The sequence below is a fragment of the Typopeltis vanoorti genome, chromosome 7 (assembly GCF_054136105.1).
Source record: "Typopeltis vanoorti isolate ZY-2024b chromosome 7, IOZ_Tvanoo_1.0, whole genome shotgun sequence".
Classification (NCBI taxonomy): Eukaryota; Metazoa; Arthropoda; class Arachnida; order Uropygi; family Thelyphonidae; genus Typopeltis; species Typopeltis vanoorti.
In genome coordinates, this window is record NC_143555.1 from 13,880,643 (window position 1) to 13,904,251 (window position 23,609).

At 36.3% G+C, this 23,609-nt stretch overlaps 1 protein-coding gene across 2 annotated transcripts in view; it reads right to left on the reverse strand.

Annotated features, from left to right (window-relative positions):
• LOC150104492 (mitogen-activated protein kinase 1-like) overlaps positions 1 to 17,718 on the reverse strand; it is a 271,472-nt gene extending 253,754 nt beyond the window's left edge. For both annotated transcript variants that reach the window (XR_016548527.1, XM_090395183.1), the window contains exon 1: positions 17,600 to 17,718. Coding sequence is in view for 1 of the 2 variants with exons in the window: in XM_090395183.1 (XP_090251309.1) it covers positions 17,600 to 17,718 (119 nt within the window). In the remaining variant the exon portion in view is untranslated. The remainder of the gene's footprint in view (positions 1 to 17,599) is intronic.
• Positions 17,719 to 23,609: the final 5,891 nt, after the last annotated feature.

A 23,609-nucleotide genomic window follows, 5' to 3' on the forward strand; every position in this document is an offset into this window, starting at 1 on the left:
GAAAACAACATTTGACAACTCAAGTGACAGTGTTATAGGTTACTTAGTCAGACTTCCCAAATGAGTATTGTCATCTAAATCAACATTCGAGTGGCCTTGATGTGGTTGCTGAAGGCTAACTGTCAGGTGAATGTGTACATACCAGTGTATTGTCCCTTTCAGTTTCTGATTCTTCAGCTAATTCTCACCTACCGATCAAAATCTTGGGTAGTTATGACAACAATCCTTTCATCAATTCAGATGGATGTGTGCATACCAGTGTATTGTCCCATTCAGTTTCTGATGCTACAGTTAATTCTCACCTGCCAATCAAAATCTTGGGTAGGAATGACATCAATCCTTTATTTTCTAGTTTGATATGTCATCTGAGTCAACCATTTCTTCTGTAGTTGCTAGGGATGTCAATCCAGATTACTTAACATCTTTATCATCTTGTGTGTGTGTCTATGGTGTCATCTCTTGAATCTGATGTCAAGGTAGAAATGAAAGATAATGCAGTCCATTTCACATCTTCTAATGTATCACCTGTTTTGCCTGTATTAATTGACTCGTATAAACACCGAAGTTTTAGTGTAATATATGATGATACATCTGGTTTGTCTAATGTCCCAAGTTTAAGTGATCATCAAGACTTCACAGTTAGGTGCCATTAGTCTCATGGGAAACATTCCTTTTTTATACAGCCATATCCCAATGTAACTGATAGAAGCATGTGGAGTAAACTGTGTTGTGCAAGTTCTCCTGAGACAAAGGAACACACTTTTTTAAATGATTGTAATATATTTTATAATTTTGATCAGACCAAATTGTATAGTCTATCTTTCAGCATTCCAATATGTTCTAATGTTTTTATGGAATAGAAAGAATGGGGGGGGGGGATTAAGAATGAAAAGGAATGAGAATGACAGATTATTTAGTAACGAATTAAGTGAGTGTGTGCATGGAATAAATAGTGCAGAAATACATACACAGAGATTGCAGAGCGATATATACAAAAGAATGTGGGAGAAGATCAGAGACAAAAACAATGACAAGGAATGAGAATGACAGATTATTTAGTAACGAATTAAGTGAGTGTGTGCATGGAATAAATAGTGCAGAAATACATACACAGAGATTGCGGAGCGATATATACAAAAGAATGTGGGAAGATCAGAGACAAAAACAAGCATCAGTGGGGGTAAAGGATGTCAAGTTAAAAAGGAGCAGAAAAGATATTGTGCTGTATGGGGATTCTATAATTAAGGGTGCAAAGAATGGTAGTATAATTAAAGTGTTATCCACGGTCAAAGATTAAGGCTGTGAAATTGCAGAAAAATAGAGAGAGTGAAATTATTGCAGTTATAGGGACAAATGATCTAGATAGCGAAAGATTTTCTGTGAGACAGGATTTGAAGGATTTAATGATAGCAATGAATGCAAAGAGCGAGAGTGGAAAGATCATGAGTGTGCTACCAAGATTTGATAGGAATTAAACAGAAGAGCAATTACAGTAAATGGAATGATGTCAAGATTGTGAAAAAGCTTCTGCAAAGAAATGAAACTGAATATTCATTTTATGAATGTCTGGGATGAGTTTGATAAAAGGAAGGAGTATTTTAGGAGAGATGTTTTTCACTTAAATGGATTGGGCGCTTGGCATTTAGAACATTTCTTGATAAAGGATAGAGTAAATGGTCAAAAACAGAGAAACGGGATTTGCTAGGGAGGTAGGTGATAGAGTCAGCTGTAAATAGTACTAAGGTCATTAATCACTGTGAATTTGGGATTAATTGTTCACAGAAAATTAACAGTATAGAGAGTGGGCTAATTCACACACAGGAAGATTATGGGAGGAAGGGAGTATTGCAATTTATGTATACTGATGCTCTAAGTATTCAGAATAAGTGCAAAGAATTTCTATCACTGACTTTAAGAAGTCAGTGATAGAAATAGATTGTTAGGCAGGTGTAAGCTTCAGTGAAGTAGGAGAGCAAAGTCTATGAATCATTCAGAACAAGTGCTGATGATAACGTTAAACTGTATTCCTAAAGTCAGAAGGCTATGGTGTAAAATTTTATATGAAATCCATCTACTCACTGTACATTAGTACAGTAGGTGGAGTAAGGATTACATAATTTTGTTAAGACACTGCCTTTTCTAGCCATTTCAGATCTCTAATAAGCAGAGTGGTCTTCTAATGTGCAATCAAAACCATCTGCCACCAAACTCATTCAAAAAATAGTCATACTGCAGCAGGATTCAAACCCACATCCCATTGGCTGAAAGCAGATAGATGTGTCTACTCTGCCAGGCTAACCTTAGTTCATCCCTGGAAATGGATGAATAATATGAAGAAGCTGCACAAAACAAGGTTATGAAGGCGGTACAATGAGAAAGATGCTCACCAGCTAAATAAAGCATATAAAACAGAGGCTGGAGAAGTCAGAAAAGAGAATAGCAGAGGTAGCAAAGCAAAATTCTACTGAATTCTATGAGCAACAGAAGAAAAGAGAAAGTATATACTGCTTGGAAAGAAGTCAACAGACAACACCATGGGCAAGGTGCATTGTGCCATGTAACAAGTCACGTGTTTGTAGCCAGTATAAACTGGAGGAATATGATGCTCCCAAGTGAGCACAACTATGTCCAAGTAAAATGACTGTGAGAAGGAAACTAACGAAGTTTGAAACAGGTGTTGTGATGGGATGCCATCTTGTAGGCCTATCTGTTCATCAACAAATTGTTCACAAATCGGGCCATTCCGGGACAACAATACCATATTGAGATGGAAGTGCAGGGAGTTAACTGCAAGTGTTACCCACAGTGGATGACACCACACTCACCAAACGTCACTGCATGGTGCTACAAAGGATAATATGTAAAACTGCCATTCGGCAGCCGACACACTGAATGCAGAGTTCCAGGCACTGAGTGGAACATGAATCTGCACAACAAAACATTCATAACCGAGGCTCACAATATGGGTTGCCATGGTAGGACCACAATATGCAAGTCCCACATTACCTAAACCAGCATACAGCATCATCTTCAGTAATGCAAAGAGAGTGTACAGTGGGATGTGGAAGCTTGGCTGTGTTATGGAAAAATTAATCATGCTACACCCTCTACTAAGCAGATGGGCAGGTGTGGGTGTGGTGAATGCCAGGTGAATGTGTGTAATCCCAACTATGAAATTCAGAGATGGCAGTGTGATATCCTGTATGGTCCTGTTTATCCTGGTTTGGCCTCAGACACATCTGTTTGCGATGCCATGAACACTGAACTCTGAGAAGTATCTGAACATTCTGGATAATGAAATGCTTCCTAATTTGTGGAACTGACCATTGTCTCTTTCAGCAAGACAATGCACCATGTCATCAGGCTGCTGCTGTAATTGCATGATTTGTGGACATTAATTTCACCACACTTGACTGGCCACCTCTACAGAGCCCTGATCTCAGTCCTATGCAACATCTGTGGAATTAAATCTAGAGCACAGGTGAGGTCAAAGGACATCTGCCCAAAAACAGTCCAGGATCTCATGCCTACAGGAAGAATGGTCCAAAATTCATATTGATTGCTCTCCTATGCTTGTGAAAAGTGTGCCCTGTAGGATTGCCACACTCATTGCAGCAAAAGGAAGTTCTACATCTTATTAAGTAGGTGCATGGCTGTTTGTTTCTCACACTATGGTGTCCATCGACTTTTTCAAGCAGCGTAGAATGCCGACTTTAATTACTTGAGATGATGCACACGTGATATCTGAGGAAGATATATCAGAAACATTCCGCAACTATTTTGTCAGTGTATTTCATGTTTTGAAGTTTAGAGGTGATAACATTAGGAAGAGATGAGACCAGTTTACAAACTGTAATGTGGGAAAGTTTAAGTAAGCCTGATGTAACTATGGCTTTAAAACCTGCTGAGCTATCCTTATAAGAGAATATGCAAAGCAGTTAACAGGACCATTGACTTGGTTTACCACACTTGTTCAACAAGAGTGTAGTGTAATACTGAAAGTTGGGGAGGTTGGTTAGAAATAGAAGATGAAACTGGAATGATGAAAAACTGGCTATTTTCAGAGAACAGTATGGATTCATTAAAAAGCAGTTTCAGTTATCTAGTTACATTTTATAACAAGGTCATAAATGTACTGAAGATGCATATAAGCAGATTTTCTAAATTTTAGAACAGAAAATGTAAATGTACTTCTCTTGAAAGTGAGACAGATGGGAATGGAGAGCCAACTGGCAGCACAAATACATAAATGGATGAATGACAGAAGCCAGTAAGTTATAGTTGGAGAGCTGACTCAAAAAAGAAAAATAACAAGAGGTATTACACATCCTGGAACTGATGTTATGTAGTTATATATATCGATGACATAGTTCATGGTGTGAAAGGACATATTCAATCATTTGCAGATTATGCTGAATTAGGGAAAGTAATGGCAGAGAGATCTGGTAACAGATTTGTAGCTTAGTGTGTTTTATAGTGTGACATTTGCAATAACTACTAAAATATCCTGCACTCTATACACCCTTGCCAACTACTCCAGTTCCAAAACATTCCTATGCCAATGACTCAGCCAAGAATTTTTAGAGGGCTCATAAGGGAATTACCCCAAATGTGAAAACAGTATTCAATGGCTGATGGATTTGTGATCTGTAAAGAGTTAATAGTTGCTGAGAAATAAAGTAAAGTAATGCCCTGAGCAAAAGGGAAGAATTAATTTCTTAAATGCTGAGCAGTTATCTTGAGAATACCAAGCTATTATTTCTTCTTTCCCCTGCCCTCCCAATATGCAGGACAGCATTTTGTAGTATTATTACATAGGTATCCCAATAGAATCTGAAGACCTATCATGGGAAACCCACACTAACCATAATTCCACAATACCTATCATACTTCTTTAACTCCTTCACTGAAAAAGCACTCATAATCCCCATTCACCACCCTCCAAATAAAAAATATAATGCTTACATACTTACCTAACCAGACTCTTACACAATTTCTGGAAGGAGTCTCTCCTATCATGTACAGAAAAATATCTTCTGCATCTATTCTCCTTTAGTAAATTATATGTTTTTATCCCCTCTTTTACACACTTAACTAAACTTTGTAATCCAGAAATCTTCTGTTTATCCCCATAGAAAGCACTCTACAGACTTGCTTTAGAATCTATCGAAAACTTAAAAATATTCTTACAAGAATATCGATCAGATACAAATTTTAAAGAAGTTCTAAAACGCAAAAGAACTGAGTGAAGAGGTGGACGGAGAACGAATTTAAAACTGGTACGGAAGTCCGACGACAAAAGAAGACACGACAATTTGACTACGAGCATCATGACGAAACGCCACAATCGCTAGAAGATACATTTAGAGCGAATGTGTTTTATACACTTCTAGACGTTGCAATGTGTTCGTTAATAGAACATTTTGAACAACTAAAAACATATTATGATAATTTCAATTTCTTGTATAGATTACTACAAATTAATAACTAAGATTTACGAAAAACTTGTGACGATTTAGAGATTCTCTTGAAGGACGGCGACAATAAAGACGTAAATGCGATAGAACTATATGACGAGTTATGTGCTTTCCGGGATATTTTTCGGAAGGATAATTTAAATATTCAAAACCATTTCGATATTCTTAATTTTATTGTGTCCAATAATTTATCTTTCCCTAACTTTTCAATTGCTTTAAGAATACTATTAACCTTAGGTGTTAATGTAGCGAGCGGTGAACGTTCCTTTTCCAAGTTGAAATTGTTTAAAACCTACTTAAGAACAAATATGTCACAAAAAAGGCTTGTTAGTTTGGCGTTAATAGTTATTGAAAATGATATATGTGCAGAATTAGACGTTAAGACCATTATTTCTAATTTTGTGAATATGAAATCAAAAACCCTAAACTTTTAATTTAAAAAATTTCAAGTATATTTATGTAATTTAATTTTTTTTTCTGTTATTCTGAAGATGTTATTTTTTGAATACTTATATTAAATGTTCTAATTATTTCTGAATTATTTTCTTATTTTCTCATCTATCTTGAGTTTCTTTTATTTTCCTAAAAGATAGTTCCACTTATAAAAATTATTAAACATTTTTTACAAGTTACTAAGAATTTAGTAACTTGTAAAATGCAAGAATTTTTTAAATCTTAGTTCAAATAAATTTTAACTTTAATTAAAATTCATTCTAATTTTGTTAGCGATTCGGGTCGGTGAGAAGGCTGTAATCCCTGTATCATTATATTCAACGATTAAAGTGAAGTGGCTTTATCAAAATTTGCTTTACCTTTTGAGAATTTTTTGAATATTCAAGTTTTTAACAATTATCCTGCCTAGTCAACAACCCCGGTTCGTTACATTTAGCGAACCAACGTGTGGCTGTTCTATCAAAATTTATTTAAGAAATTTCAAATAATTAAAATTTTTATTATCGTAAAAGAACCACACACACCCGGATCGTTACAGGGGCACTTAGATAGACATTGCATGTGGGCGACAAAGATCCTAGCGCCGGCTCTGACTATGTTGAAAATTAAAAAATGTTTGTCTCAAAAAAATTGTTTTCTTCATTATTGCCCAGACTTATCGAACAACCCTCATACATGATTATGAACCAAAAAACATTTTCCTATGAGATCAGAAAAAAAAAAATCAGGTGCAGACATGAAAACTACAATAGCAATGGACCAACACTAGTTACTAAGGATGAAATTAAAGTACTCTCACACAGGTGGTGACAGTACTTGAATAAACTCCTAAACTGTGATGAACCTTGTTGAGACGTTTGAACAGAAAACATATTATATCTCTCATCCAGAAATATTTACACCTTTTACTAGCCTGAGGAGAAGTAAACAGAAAGCAACTCAAGAAATACAAATTACTAAATTTAATATGGAAAAAAGGAAGAGATAAGATATCCTCAGAATGGAAAGAATCACACCACTATATAAAGAAATAGTTGCTGCAGTCTACAAACTTTTATCTAATATTATTCTAAAAAGAATCTTCCCACATGCTTAAGAAAATATAGGTAAATATCAAGCAGGATTCTGAAGAAATAGCTCCACAGATGACCAGATTACACTAAGACCAGAGAACAAATTGTAATATAATCAACAGGTCCATATTTTATTCGTTGATTTTAGAAAAAGCATATGATGAAATGAAACAAGCAGTGATGACAGGACAGTGGTAAAAAACAATGACCAGGCATGTGGTCAGGAATATATATCCATACTTGAAGTAGAAAAAAGCCATCAAAAGCCTGAAATGTGGAAAGGCAGCAGGAGTAGATGATATTCGACCAAATGCTCAAGTATGGTGGTATAAAATTCTTACAGTGGCTGCACTGCACAGTTAAGAATGCCTGGACAGTGGGACGAATTCCCGATGATTGGAGTAGAGCTCTCATAGTACCCATATATAAAAAGGGAAATAAAACTGAATGCGAGAATTACAGAGGTATTTCATTACTGAGTGTTCCTGGTAAGATATATGCAAGTATACTTGAGAAGGATTGTAAAAGAGAGAAGCTTGGTGAAGAACAAGCTGGATTCAGGCCAAATAGAGACTGTCAGGATCAGATTTTCACTTTACAACAGATAGTTGAGAAATCATGGGATTATAACAAAGATCTGTAGATCTAGAAAAGGCATATGACAAGGTACCAAGAGAGAAGCTATTCAATACGCTTCAGTTATATGGTGTCAATGGGGCATTATATCAAGCAATACTTAGCCTTTATTTGAGTTGTAAGTCAGCAGTTAGAATTGAAGGAAGTAGAGGAAAGTGGTTTAATGTTAAATCTGGTGTCAGACAAGGATGTACATTATCACCTCTGTTATTCATTATCTATATGGATCACATGAAGGAAAGCAGTATTAAACTTGATATCAAAACTGGAGATGTTAATCTCAGCTCTTTGTTTTATGCAGATGATGTTATACTTCTAAATAAATCCATTACAAGTCTGCAAGATTCCCTGACTAAATTGAATAACTGTTGTAATAGATATGGTATGACTGTCAGCATTAAAAAGACAAAGACAATGAAAATAGGCAGAAATGTTGAAAATATCAACTGCATTCTGAATGGAGAACCTATAAAACAAGTAAAACATTTCAGGTATTTAGGCACGATTTTTGGTGAGATAAGTGCTTTAGAAGATAGAAATATAAGCTCTGATAATGTTGGAGTCTTGACAGGTAACAGACTGATTTGGAGAAAAATTGTAGATAGGAAGTTAGTAATGATGTATATTTTTCATGTAGTACTATCATATCCTGTACACCCCTTGTGGAGATATATATATATATATATATATATATATATATATATATATATATATATATGTGTGTGTGTGTGTGTGTGTGTGTGTGTGTGTGTGTGTGTGTGTTAAAGATACCAAGCTATTTTAGCAAGGGGCCACTACCCCCCTTGCCTTTAATACATAGCATCATACATCTCCTCAAAGAGACTGGTTTTGTATTAAGGGTAAATATTAAAAATAGTGATCAGAACTTATTCTACCTTGACCACGAGTTGCCTTGACTTGCACTACTTTGTGGGTCAGCTAGACTTGCAATACGTGCAGGCGCAAACTTGACTTATTTGTTTGTTTGCTTACTTGGGAAATGGAGTAAAACCAGGTTAAAATAGCTTGGCATCTTTAACATATATTATACCCTGGTAAAAAACTTTCTACATATATCTCTCATCCTGAGATTTTTATTTAATAAGATTAAAGCACCTTATGGTAACTTGTTTTGGTAAAATACTTATAAGCTCTGTATTACTTAAATCTTGATATTCCTAAGCCTGACTCCCACTGATGAGACCTCAATAAAGGTCGAAACCGTTCTGGGTAGTGGCCCCTTGCCTTTAATACATAGCATCATACATCTCCTCAAAGAGATTGGCTTTGCATGAAGGGTAAATATTAAGAATAGTGATCAGAACTTATTCTACCTTTACCACGAGTTGCCTTGACTTGCACTACTTTGTGGGTCAGCTAGACTTGCAATACGTGCAAGCGCAAACTTGACTTATTTGTCTGTTTGCTTACTTGGGAAATGGAGTAAAACCAGGTTAAAATAGCTTGGCATCGTTAACATATTATACCCAAGGTAAAAAACTTTCTACATATATATATCACTACTACTATTAACTTGAGTTGGGATATGTTCATTTTAATATAATTTAATATAATTGTAGGTGTCCTCCTGCGATGAGTCTTCGGACTCCTTGGAGGTGTCAAGAATAATAATAATAATAATATAAACTGACTAAAAATCCAAGAATTATAAAAATTGAGATTTATTTGAAAATGCAACATGTTTCGTCGGGATTGACTTCATCAGGCGTTAAGAACATAGAAAGCTATTAAAAGACACTGAAAAAAACATTGAGACCTCTAAAGCTATACAATTATAAAGCTATAACATTCAACTGTAAATTACAGTTATTGTGAACTTGAGCTATACTCCGTGTTAAAGTTCTATTGTTGTACACTTGTGTGTGTGTGGAACCACGCGATCTCCAGTATCTGATAGTAGAGCTGAAAGAGTCAGGCAAATTATAGCTGAGATTACTGTTCATATGAAGAGGGTCCAAGGTGATTTCTTTTGACTCGACAATGCTGTGTTCTACCTCATCGTGGCAAATGTGTGGGTTTGAAGTGGTTGTCCAATTTACTTCATGTTGGTGGCTTTCGTTGTTCGTGTTTATTGAAAACAGGACATAGCCTGATAGGGCAGTAGCTCTGGTTCTCTTGTAAGCAATGTCTCTGTTGCGTTCCTCGAGACGTAGGAGGATAGATTTCTCCGTTTGGCCATAGTAAGGTTTTCTGCACTCACATGTCACTTAGTATACACCTGGGAATTGTAGAAAGTTGTGAGAGATTGTTTGTAGTTGCTGAAACTTGATCTTAGAGTCGAGAAGCACGTTTGTATGTTAAATTTCTTTAAGATTCTAGTCAGTTTTTTGGATAGTGTGCTGATATATGGCAAGGAGATATAACCTTTGGAGTCGTCCTGTGTCTCTACGTTGCTATGCTGACAGTGGGATAATTGTTTGTTGATACTTTTTAAAGAGTAGCAATTGCTTTTAAAGGTCCATGCAAGATGTTGTAGTTCTTTTTTTAGTTCTTCTTCATCTGACAGTACAGATCTTGCACGATTCGCAAGAGTTGATATAATACCCAACTTTTGTGCTGGATGGTGATGTGAGGACAAATGCAAATATCTGTCCGTGTGTGTTGGCTTTCTAAATATAGAGACTTTTATTGATTCAGGCGTCTTGGTGAGTTTAACATCTAGGAAACAGAGGGACTATTTTCTTCAATTTCCATGGTCAATTTGATATCCTGATGAAGGTTGTTTAGTTGGTTGAGAAACCTATGCTCCCATATGAGGAATATATCGTCCACATATCTAAGCCAAATTCTTGGTTTTAAACTAAAAGAGGAGATTGTCTTTTGTTCAAAATCCTCGAAAAAAATGTTGGCTAATATAGGAGAGAGGGGCTTCCCATAGCTAATCCTTTGACCTATTTATAAAGTTTACCTTCGAATTCAAAATGCATTTCTAAAGAACTACTTTTAACTAAGATGGAGAAAGCAGCTTCGCAAGTTCCTACTGCAGATGCGAGTTTACTTCGCATAGAAGCAATTCTTGCAATCAACAATGCAAAATCTCCTTCTGAAAATATATCCCCTGGTGAGAGACTTGCAATTAAAAATCAAAGGATTAATAAGGACATCGTCATTTTAAAAGCTGATAAGTGTAATGCAACTGTAGTTCTAGATAAAATAGACTACCGAGAAAAAATCTTAACATTGTTAGAATCAGATAGTTATTCGGAAATTGAGAGGGATCCAACAAGAGAAATACACAATAGAACCAATAATCTCCTACAAAAGACCACAGAAATTTCATGAAATACACGGCTTTCCATCCGTTCTTTACACCCACTCATTCCAAGGCCATATGGTCTCCCTAAGGTACATAAAGAAAACTATCCACTGAGACCTATAGTAGACAGCATTGACTCACCCACCTACAGGTTATCTAAATATCTGGCATCATCGTTAAAAGCTTATGCGGGAAAATCGAATTCTTATATTAAAAACTCAACAGATTTTCTCTCTAAAATCAAGGACTTAAAACTCGAATCTTCTGACATCATGGGGAGCTTTGATGTGGTAGCACTGTTTACCACCATTCCGACACAAGAAGTTCTCCATATTTTAAAGAACAAGATTTCAAATAAAATGTTCTCTCCACTATCTCACTGTGTAAACTCTGGCTATTTTGAATTCAAAAGTAAACTTTATAAACAGGTCAATATATATCAGGAATTTGATGATGATGATGGCATTCATACAGTAAGCCTTTCAAAGATATTAAATGAACCAGAATATATCAAATCTTATCAAAATTTACACCACTATCAGATTAAGTATGGTATTGGTTAACAGAATAAGAAAAATGTATTCAAGAAACTAAAAGAAAGCGCAAGCAGAACAGTATAATTAGAATATGCAAACAATATATTCCTAGTTGGAGAAAATGTTGAAGATATTAGAAAAACATTTAGAAAACAGAAAACTTCTGCTGAAAAACTAGGATTATAAATAAACTAGGTTAAAACTGAATTTAAAAGTACATAGAAACAAACAAACATCAAGGGAAAATGACCTCTTTACCATTGGTAAAGAGATCATTACCAAGTTTAAATTTCAAATTTACCAATGGTAAACTTGAAATTTAAAAATTTCACTTCCTTCAAATATCTTCGAACATTGATCACTCAAGAAAATAAAATTAGTACAAAAATACCCACGAAAATACATACCTCCAATTGTTCTTATCATACACCACATCATTTATTATCTTCCAAAATTCTGTCAAGCAGAGTTAAAATAGAAATATACATGATAATCATTAAACTTATTGTTTATGTGGAGCAGAAACCTGGAGCATACCAGGCCACGATGCAAACGTTTTACAGATTTTTGATGAAATCAGCTTGCAGATTAAGATGGCTTCAACAGGTGAAATGGATGAGGAGAGAATGGAAAGTTTTGCAGATCTGGAAAGGACATATGACAAGGTGCCAAGAGAGAAGCTATTCAAAACGCTACAGTTATACGGTGTCAAGCAATACTTAGGCTTTATTTCAGTTGTGAGTCAGCAGTTAGAATTGAAGTACAGAAAGATGGTTTGATGTTAAATCTGGTGTTAGACAAGGATATACATTATCCCCTCTGTTATTTATTATCTATATGGATCACATTATGAAGGAAAGTGGTATTAAACCTGATATCAAAATTGGAGATGTTAATGTCAGCTCTTTGCTTTATGTGGACAACGTTATACTTCTAAATAAATCTACTACAAGTCTGCAGGATTCCCTGACTAAACTGAATAACTATTACAACAGATATGGTAAGAAGGTCAGCAATAACAAGACAAAGACAATCAAAATAGGCAAAAGATTTGAAAATGTCAACTGCATTATGAATAGAGAACCTATAGAACAAGTAAAACGTTTCAGCTACTTAGGCACAATTTTTAGTGAAGATGGTAAATTAAATATGGAAATAGACGACAGAATCAACAAAGCTGGCATGGTAGGAAGTCAATTGAATAAATTCATATGGAATGAGAGAGAAATTAGTCAGAACACTAAATTAGCTGTATACAAGACAGGGCTCAAACCAGTTTTAACTTATGGATCTGAGAGCTGGGTTAGAAATAAAACAATTGACCAAAGACTAGAGACTGCAGATATGAGAATCCTGAGAAAGATGAGGAGTGTGAACAGATGACATCAATGGCAATATCATATTAAAAATGAGGATATTATTATTACAGGTGACTCCAGGGAGTGAGACTCATCGAGGGAAGCCCTAAACATCATGTCCACACAACTATACGACATTCTCGCAGTATCTATCATACCTTGCCTTGAACTTGCTCACTGTTATAGCACCCACAACAGACTCTGGCAGCTTATTCCACTCATTTACCACTCTAAAAGTAATGAACCCAGCTCTAACACGCCTGCTAACCACACTCTTGCCCAGCTTCCATAGGTGTCCCCTAGTTCTCCCACCACCAGTCCTGATCTCAAAAATATCCTCTGAATTAATCCTATAGAAAAACCTTTTAGCAATCTGAATGTCTCAATCATATCTCCCCTCTTCTACCTATCAACCAATTTCTGCAACCCACAAATCTTCAACCTGTTTTCATATGGTTCATTCCATAGACCCGCTATCATCTTAGTCACTCGCCTCTGCATCCTTTCCACCACCTCCCCATCAAGAAAGAACCTAGGTGACCAAATCTGGGCACAGTAGTCAAGATGAGGCCTTATCAAGGCTCAGTACAGAGGTACAATAACTTGTTTGTCTCTGCTCATCAAGGTATTCTTCAACAACCAAGTCAGTTGACGAGCTGATTTAGCTACTTTTGCAATGTGCTCCCTGAACTTCATCTCCCTATCCACCAACACTCACAAGTCCCTGGCATCATCAATCTCCTGGAGTACAGTTGCACCAGTGTGGTATACTGCTTCTAATCTTTTCACCCCAAAATGCATAACCTTACATTTTGTCACATTAAATTGACATCCATTCTCCTTAGCCCAGAACTCCAATCTATCCAAGTTATCCTGCAAGATTTTGACATCTTCTGCATTCACTATCGCCCTACCCAACTTTGCATCATTAGCGAACAAATGAACTGTTCCTCTTAGATCCTTCCTTATATCGTTAATGAACAGATTAAACAGCAGTGATCCAAGAACAGAACCCAACGGCACACCACTAGTCACAGACCTTCTTTTGGACTCTACTCCTGAATAAACTACTCTTTGATATCTCTCCATCAACCACCCACCTATCCATCTCACCAACCCTATATCCATTCCCATATATTGTAGTTTACGGATTAGAATTCCATGTGGTATCCTGTCATATGCCTTTGCCAGGTCCAGCAGTATCACTCTAAACCCATTACTCTTATCCAGTTCAGCCATCACCTTGTTATAAAACTTGAGCAAGTTACTGAGGCATGGTCTACCCTTCACAAAGCCATTCTGTCTCCCGTACAGTATCTCATTTTCATGAATCCATTCCTGTATTTTTCCCTTGACTACTTTCTCCAAGACCTTGACAATGACGCCTGATATGCTGATCGGTCGGTAATATGCAACCGTAGTCTTCGATCCTGCTTTATGAAGTGAAACTATTTTCCCCTCTTTCCACACCTTCGGGACTAAACTAGACCTGAGATTCAGATTAAACAACATGGTCAAGGATACTGATAATTCCTTAGCCGCTTCACGCAAGACCCATGCCGGTATACCATCCAATCCCATATTATTAATGTGAATAATATATTCACATTAAAGTTCTGTAATAGACTATTCACCTCCACTTCATTCATCACAATTCCCATATAAACTAATGGTTGCTTCCTTTTTTCAATGTCACCACCTGGATGATATACTTTTGCAAAGTGCTCGCTCAGTAACTCCACTATATCGACTGATTCAGTGACCTCCTTACCATCGTCATTCCTTAAAACCATTTTGCCGTGTACAGTTTTTTTTCTTGCTTGCGGCATATTGAAAGAACTGTTTGGGATTCTCTTTAGCTTGCATAGCTAGTTTCCTTTAATAATCCACTTTTGCTTTTTTTTACCACACTTGTTACCCTTCTGGCCTGCACTTTATACCGTTCGTGTGCCTGCAGATCACCCCTTTCTTTAAATTTCCTCCACAGTTCTTTCTTTTTTGCAGCTCAAGCTTAATGGTATTATTCATCCATTTAACCCCTACTTGTTTTACTATTTGGACCCCAAGTATACAATCAACCATAACCTCCTGTAAATGCTCCTCGACCACTTCCCATGCTCTATCGACATCCATCCCTTGCAGTTGTACATGCCATGGCACTGATCCAAGCAATCTCCTAAGCTTTTCATACTTGCCAGCACGGTAATTCCATATATACCCTGTCTTAATCAAAAATTCCACACCTTTAGCCACCTCCCACTCTCACCAATAGGTGGCAACATGGTCATATTCATTACAGTCAAATTCTGAGAAGCTATTACCAGGTCATGGACTCTCACACCCCTAGTATCTTCAATTACATGCTGTCTCAGATAGTTATCCCTTAATAATTGAATAAAATCCATTTCCTTCCTCACATGTGTCCTCTCCTCCTTAATCAATGTTACCATAGCTGAAATCTCCCATAATAATTACCCTCCTTCCATCAATTTGTTTATGCATACTATCTCCACCATCTATTCCATCACCTGGTCTATAGCAGCACCCAACTGCATATTTTATTCTGCCAGTCTCTCAATCTCACACCAAATAGCCTCAAATGAGCTCTTTTCACTATCCTGTGATATCACTTCAATTCTCCTTGGCTGCAGTTCATCAGCTATCATCAATAACACCCCTCCCCATTTTATTCTCTCTGTCCCTCCTAAACACACTATAACCTACACATTCTATCCCAGTAACTATATCATCTTCCGTCAGCCATGTTTCACTAATGCCAATAACCCGTGGCCAGGAAGAGCCAATCAAGGCAAAAAATTCTTCCTTCTTGTTCCTAATACTCCTGGTATTAGTATACATGAAATGCAGTGATCCCTTTGTCCCACCCCTATCTTGATGCGTTATTCTAAATATCCCATTCCCATTTTTTGTCCTTAGTACTGGCTCGGGTACATTATATACATTCTTACACTCAACTGTCTCACTGATGTCTGCATATCCACCCCCCCCCCCTCCTTGGTAGTTCTAGTTTCCCTGGTTCTGCACATCCATTTTCACTTAATTCAGCAACACTTTTTCCAGTCTCCGTACGCCAAATCCATTCAAATGCAGGCCATCTATCTTGTACAAATCCTTTCGCCCATCAAACTCATTCCACACCACACCGTCTGCATAACCTTCTCATAATGTCATTTGCGATTATGGTCCTCCTTCTAAACTCCTCTCTGTCATACCGAGGCAACAGACTCACCATTCTAACTCTGTCACTCTTTTCTTTCGCTACCTTTAACAATACTTTCAAGTCCTCTCTCAATTATGAAAGAACTTGAACTTGTGAGCATCCAGGAATGTGTTAGCAGAGCTAATCTCAGATGGTATGGTCACTTAAACAGAATGGGAGAGGAAAGATTACTAAAACAAGTATTCTCTTCCAGGTTGGTAAGAAAACAATCCAGAGGAAGACCAATATATAGGTGAATTGATACAGCAAAAAGTGCCTTAGAAGATAGAAATATAAGATCTGATAATGTTGGAGTCTTGACAAGTAACAGACCGATTTAGAGGAAAATTGTAGATAGGAAGTTAATAATGATGTAAATTTTTCATGTAGTACTGTCATATCCTCTACACCCCTTGAAGGTATATGGCAGGAATGTGATGATGATGATAATCCTGCATGATTACATAAATAATAATGTGTTTGCTATCAAATGCTTAGTAAGACATTTACTGTAGTATTCTTTGACTGATCTAATGTGTCCTGTTTTAAGATTAAAATCTCATGCATAAATATAACACCCATATCAAGTATAGTATTAAAATAAAAATTTGCATCTTAAAATGTAATATAATACTTTGCACATGCAAATAATAAATAAAAAGGCTACTTTCTTAAAATAAAAAATAACAAAATCATTGGTGTGTGAAAATTATTGATTCTGAGAAAATCCATTTAATCAACATGATGTATAGAGAAAGTGAGAAAAGGATAGGTAACGAATTCTCTAGTATTTCAGCTTGTTGGCTAATTTTCTAGTTTATATACACAGCTTTCCTCTTATGTATATCAACAGCAAGAAATTTTTTCTAAGTAGGATATTACAGTTGTTTCCCACTTATTTTAAAAAATTCAAGAATAATAGAAAATTTCCAAGTTATTTTTAATAAAAATAAAATATTTAAAAAAATCACCTAACATAACATATAAAATATTTTAATATGCAGTTTTCTATTTGTAAAACAACACTTATATCAAGTAAATACCAAACATACTGATATCTCAAAATATCCAAAGATCAAACTGCATTCCTCAATACCATGAACGAATATTTTATACAAATTGGGAGTAATTTATACATACCTGAAAAATGAACAGCGGTAATAATAATTTACTACTTAAAAAATCCTCTATGAATTACATTTTTATATATTCAATATATATTCGATATTTGCATATTAATCGCCTCGACGTCTTCCTTTGGCCGTTAAGAAATGTAATCCAGGGATTTCTCCAAACATCAAGGTAATATAAATTACCTCAATTATTATCTTTGATATTACTCCGTGAAATCTGAAGACTCATTATCAATAATGAAAATCAAGATAAAGCAACTTGATGAATTATTTTCTTCAGGAAAGGAAGACAAAAAACTACTTTTTGTCTTCATATACATATATGTATGAAAGAACATTTATATGAAAGCTGGTATATTAGACTCAACTTCATGCTTTTGATTGCTCTAAAATAACTGTACGTGAAGAAACAAATGGTGATTATATTTTTACTCACACAACCATTCCATAAGCACCTTCTCCAATATATGCTAAATTCACATATCTTGGCCCAACTTCAAAGACTTGACTCCTAACTACTTCTATCACCTTCCCGTCGTCTTCGCTGGTCGCCATTTCCCGGCCAGCCGTTATAAGCATATAGGTCGAGATATATAAGTGTATATCGAGAAAACGTGGTGCATTACACGTTATGTTACAGTACAATATCTTTAGCAAGCAGAAAACATAGAATGTTTTCTATTTCTATACATTTTATGTAACATTTGATCATACTTGTATTACAGCATGAGTTATTTAGTGAGATTCAATTTTTATATAAAACTTTTCTGAATGGATTCATTTAGTTCCAGTTTTCAAGTTTGCTTTATTTTATGATATAAAGAAAGAAAGTTTGTCCAGAAATTCAATGCAAATTAATTTATTTTTTCATAAACAGCAATGCCCGCAATTTGCTTGGATAAACCCTTCTGTAAACAAACGACACGCTCTAAGACGCATAAAGCAAAAATATCGGTGCTAATTAATATTTCTGAATTTAATTTAGTCTAGAACCATAATGAAAATTTTCAGCCTCTTCGGAATATTCAATTCGAATATTAGAATGTTCATTTTTTTAAAATCACATTAATAAACCAGAAAGCTTATTAAAAGTCAGTGGGCAAAGGTCAAGAAGCTTTGCATAACCTGTACTATTAATCAGTGGCGCACTCAGGATTTAATCTTGGAGGGGGCTCCGAGTACTCAAGATTTAATCTTGTGGGGAGAGAGTTGAGAATACACACTACGCATTGCATACGACCTATGATTGAGCATCTGCAGTGATTGCCGATACATGATACCTGTGATCTCTGCCCCGGCTCGGACAAACAAAATATCACCCAAGCAATATTTCGTTCGCCTTGCGTTCACAACGGCCGTGATATACCCGAGAGCCAAAGGGTATTCCCACCTTATGTGACCGCTAATTCATAAGTAGGGTAAATATAGAAGCCATGGCACAACAAAAAAAAAGAAAAATAAGAATTTTAATTAGGAAAAGATTTTTGGAAATTTTTCTAGGCTTTTTCCTTTTTCTTTTGAGGGGGGCCAAGCCCCCCCCCTCCCTGGGTGCGCCCATTGCTATTAATGATTACATAAGTAAAGATTCCTGTGATTATGTGACACCTCCAAGGATGTGAATGAGGTTTGAATGCCAGTTAATAAATTATGGAGGTGTAACAGTGGAAAGTGAGAAAGTTTAGTAGACCAGACAAAAGTATGAGCGAGGGTTAGCTTGAAAAACAAAACAAAAAAGAGGAAACACTTGCAATTATGCAACCGGCATATACATGTATTTCGTTAAATGAGTCTGCAAACATAACGATGACGCTGTTTAGCAGATCGCATTGTTCTGTTAAACCCACACACACACTAAAAAAAAAAAAAGAAGAAGAAGCTCACAAAATGCTAAATGACCTTAACAAAGAAAGCATGAAAAAAAGATTTATAAATTAGCATAACTAAAACAAAATTTATGACATATTCATATCAACCTAAGTTAGCAAATAATACTATTGAAATTGGCAGTGGCATTTACCCGAGACAATTAGTTAACAATAAGGAAAACAAGATGAAGAAATAAATAGGAGAAATATGCCAGGAAAAAACAAAGCGTTTAAGCTGCATAAGGATTAGCTATTGTGAAATCTCTATGTTTAAAAAGAAAACTATTTAATATGTGCTTTATTCCAGTCAGTAGCGCACTCAGGGTTTGATCTTGAAGGGGGGGGATGTTTGATTAGACGATTTCAGAATACACACTACGCATCGCATACAACCTATGACTGAGCATCTACAATGATCGCTAATTCATAAGTAGTAGAGAAATAGAAGATACGACACAACATAAATAAATAAAAATAAAAAACTTAATTAGGAAAAGATTTTTGGAAATTTTTCTAGTGGTATTTTTCCTTTTTCTTTGGAGGGGCCAGTATTACCCCCCCCTCTGGGTGCGCCACTGATTCCAGTGTTTACCTTTGGAAGTGAGAAATGAACAACGAATGAGAAGAACGCTCCACCTAACAAAAAGGATAGAATTAGAGAGAGAGAGATGACTGGAGTGGAGGATATTATGAAGAACTGTAAAGCACTTACAGGGTGTTCGGGATAAATTTGACATATTTATAATTAATTATATTTTTCCGTAAGTTACATGTATTAACACACACTTCTCTTCATTTAAAAGTTTGGACCCTTCTTCATTCATATACAAGATGTCAGAAAGGATGGATAGCTGGAACCCACCTGAATCATGGAAGAGAATAACTTGTATCATGATGATTCGTGCCTGCCATCAAAATAAGGATATTACGACTGCTGCCCAATGCTCCCTGAATACAGTAAAAACAATCAGGCATGAACTAGAGACTTGCAATGGTGACTACGAGGATGTAGCAAGAAGAAAGATCCCTAGCAGACGATCTGATTGCGTTCGTACAGCAGAATTCCTCGCAAATCTGCAGGAACAGGTGTTGAAGAACCCTGGCATTGGAATTCGGGCTTTGTTCGTGGAGTTGCTAACTGTAGTCAAGCCCTGGATAACAAGGGTAGCCAATGGTAGGCCGTATGTATGGCAGCAGGATTCGGCCCCTTGCCACACCTCTGGGAAAAGTCAAAAATGGTTGTCTGAAAATTTCTACGACTTCACCAGTCCAAATGTTTGGCCTCCAAACTCCCCAGACCTTAACCCCATGGATTATTTTGTATGGGGCGCAGTTGAAAAAGACACCAATCGCACTTCCAGTAATACAAAAGCCCAGTTAATGGATAAAATTAAAACAGTTTTTGCGGCCCTTCCCAGGGAGACTGTAGCATCAGCTTGTTCGAGGTTCCGAAGCAGAATTGAAGCTGTGATCGATGCTAATGGTGGTTATTTTGAGTAAATCTTGTTGATAGTATTGTAATTAACTCTGCCTGTAATGTTTTTTTGTCAATTCATTAAATTTAATAGATACAAAGAAGATTTTCTTTTTCCTTACGAAACTGTCAAATTTATCCCGAACACCCTGTAAATGGCAATGGGCTGGACATATTAGCAGATTAAGAGATAAAATATTAAATTAAGCATTGAGTGCATACAAAGAGAATGAAATATCTTCAAAGAACAAGATTTACATGAGATGGTGGACATTAGCTAAAGACAAAAACAATTGGGAATTTACGGGGGGAGGCCTTTATCTAGCAGTGAATAAAAAAGAATTAGATTCATATTAGTAGCCCCCGTTAGTGCATAAATTAACATGTATAGCCCTATAAAAATTATATTTGCTCCCATAGTGCCGTGCGGACAGAGGAAAAATTCTACTGATCGACTAAAGCAACTTGTTCTCGATCTTTTTTTTTTTCTTCCAGAACCGACTGTTTTTTTTTTGTTTTTTTTTGTGTTGCCCAGTACAGGATAAAAATACAGTACCCAAATGTCTTAACAACAAAGTGGACCGGAAAAAACTCGCATTTTCTTCTCGCAGTGCATACGGTCAGATCACATTTTGGATACAAAAATAAAAATAATTTATAAAATAAAATAAAATAAATCAGCTAACGCCTTTTATTCCCTTATAGGGAGTAGACACTGAATGAATTGTTAACCAACAAGGCACCAAGCACTGATAATATCCCTTAAGAATTAATAAAATACTCAGGAAACATAACTAAGTCATACCTTTTCAAGATTATAAAGGATATTTATGAAACGGGGATCATCCCCAAAGATTTTTCACAATACTCTATCATATCCATTCTAAAGAAAATAATGCAAACAAGTGTGAAAATCATCGAACAATAAGCTTAATATCACATGCTTCGAAAATACTACTCAAAATGTATCCTCCTATTTGTATAAGAGGAAGTATATGTCTTATAATTTTCAGTTGGTAAAAATATGTTGATATTTCAATGGATGTTAAATGACAAAATAACTGCCCAAAAGATTGCACAGGACTCTAGGTAAAAACAGACATTGGGCATGTTATCATGTTGTAAAAAAAAAAAAAAAAATGTAAATAATAATAAATAAATAAATAAATACATAAATCAAAAATGTTAACTGAAATAAGCATGCCATGTACTTATTGCACATATGTTATTGTATATTGTATTATTTTATTGTATTCATTATCATGCTGTAAATGAAAATTGTTAACTGAAATAAGCATGCTATGTACTTATTGTATATATGCAAATAGTTCGTCCGAATGTACATAGATGCTTTTGAGAAAATAAAATATATCCTATGCCTCCGTAGCACAATTGGAAGAACGACAGTACATTGCGCCCTTCGATTGGAACAGGCCTAAGTTCGATTCTCGTCGCGACGGGAGGAATCTTTATCTGGAGGATTTCAATCATAGGTGAGTTAGCCGATATCATACGGGGGTGGCATGGTTTTTTCTCCCGGAAACTCGGGTTTTTCATCCCGCATACAGACAAATCGGCCCTCCAGACACACGCAATTTACAGACAAAAAATACTAGTTGTTGTGGTGGTAGAGGTGAGCGGTTGATGGAGATGATTCGTAGTAGAGGTTCGGTTCGGTGTAGTGGTTGAGACAGTTGTAGGTGTCCTCCCGCGATGAGTCTTCGGACTCCTTGGAGGTATCAGGAATAATAATAATAATAATAATAATAATAATAATAATAAAAATTATAGAAAAAACTAACAAAGAAGGTTGAATTATTATTATTATTATTATTTCGGGGACTCCAGGGAGTACTTAGACTCATCGAGGGAGGCCCTAAACATCATGTCCACACAACTATACAACATTCTCACAGTATCTATCATACCTTGCCTTGAACTCGCTCACCGTCATAGCACCCACAACAGACTCTGGCAGCTTATTCCATTCATTTACCACTCAAAAAGTAAAGAACCCAGCTCTAACACCCCTGCTAACCACACTCTTGCACAGCTTCCATAGGTGTCCCCTAGTTCTCCCACCACCAGTCCTGATCTCAAAAATATCCTCTGAATTAATCCTATTGGATCCCTTTAGCACTTTGAATGTCTCAATCATATCTCCCCTTTTCCGCCTATCAACTAGTTTCTGCAACCCACAAATCTTCAACCTGTTCTCATATGGTTCATTCCATAGACCCGCGATCATCTTAGTCACTCGCCTCTGGATCCTCTCCACCACCTCCCCATCAAGAAGGAACCTAGGTGACCAAATCTGGGCACAGTAGTCAAGATCAGGTCTTATCAAGGCTCGGTATAGAGGTACAATAACTTTTGCTTGTCTCTGCTCGTCAAGGTATTTTTCATCAACCAAGTGAGTTGATGAGCAGATTTAGCTACTTTTGCAATGTTCCCCCTAAACTTCATCTCCCTATCCACCAACACTCCCAAGTACCTAGCATCATCAATCTCCTGGAGTACAGTTCCACCAATGTGGTATACTGCTGCTAATCTTTTCACTCCGAAATGCATAACCTTACATTTTGTCATATTAAATTGACATCCATTCTCCTTAGTCCAGAACTCCAATCTATCTAAGTCATCTTGCAAGACTCTGACATCTTCTGCATTCACTATCGCCCTACCCAACTTTGCATCATCCGCGAACAAATGAACTGTTCCACTTAGATCCTTCCTAATATCGTTAATGAACAGATTAAACAGCAGTGGTCCAAGAACAGAATCCTGAGGCACACCACTAGTCACAGGCCGTCTTTTGGACTTTACTCCTGAATAAACTACTCTTTGATATCTCTCCATCAACCACCCACCTATACATCTAACTAACCCTATATCCATTCCCATACGTTGTAGTTTACGAATTAGAATTCCATGTGGTATCCTGTCAAACGCCTTTGCCAGGTCCAGCAGTATCACTGTAAACCCATTACCCTTATCCAGTTCAGCTGTCACCTTGTTATAAAATTTGAGCAAGTTACTGAGGCATGATCTACCTTTCACAAAGCCATGCTGTCCCCCATACAGTATCTCATTTTCATCAATCCATT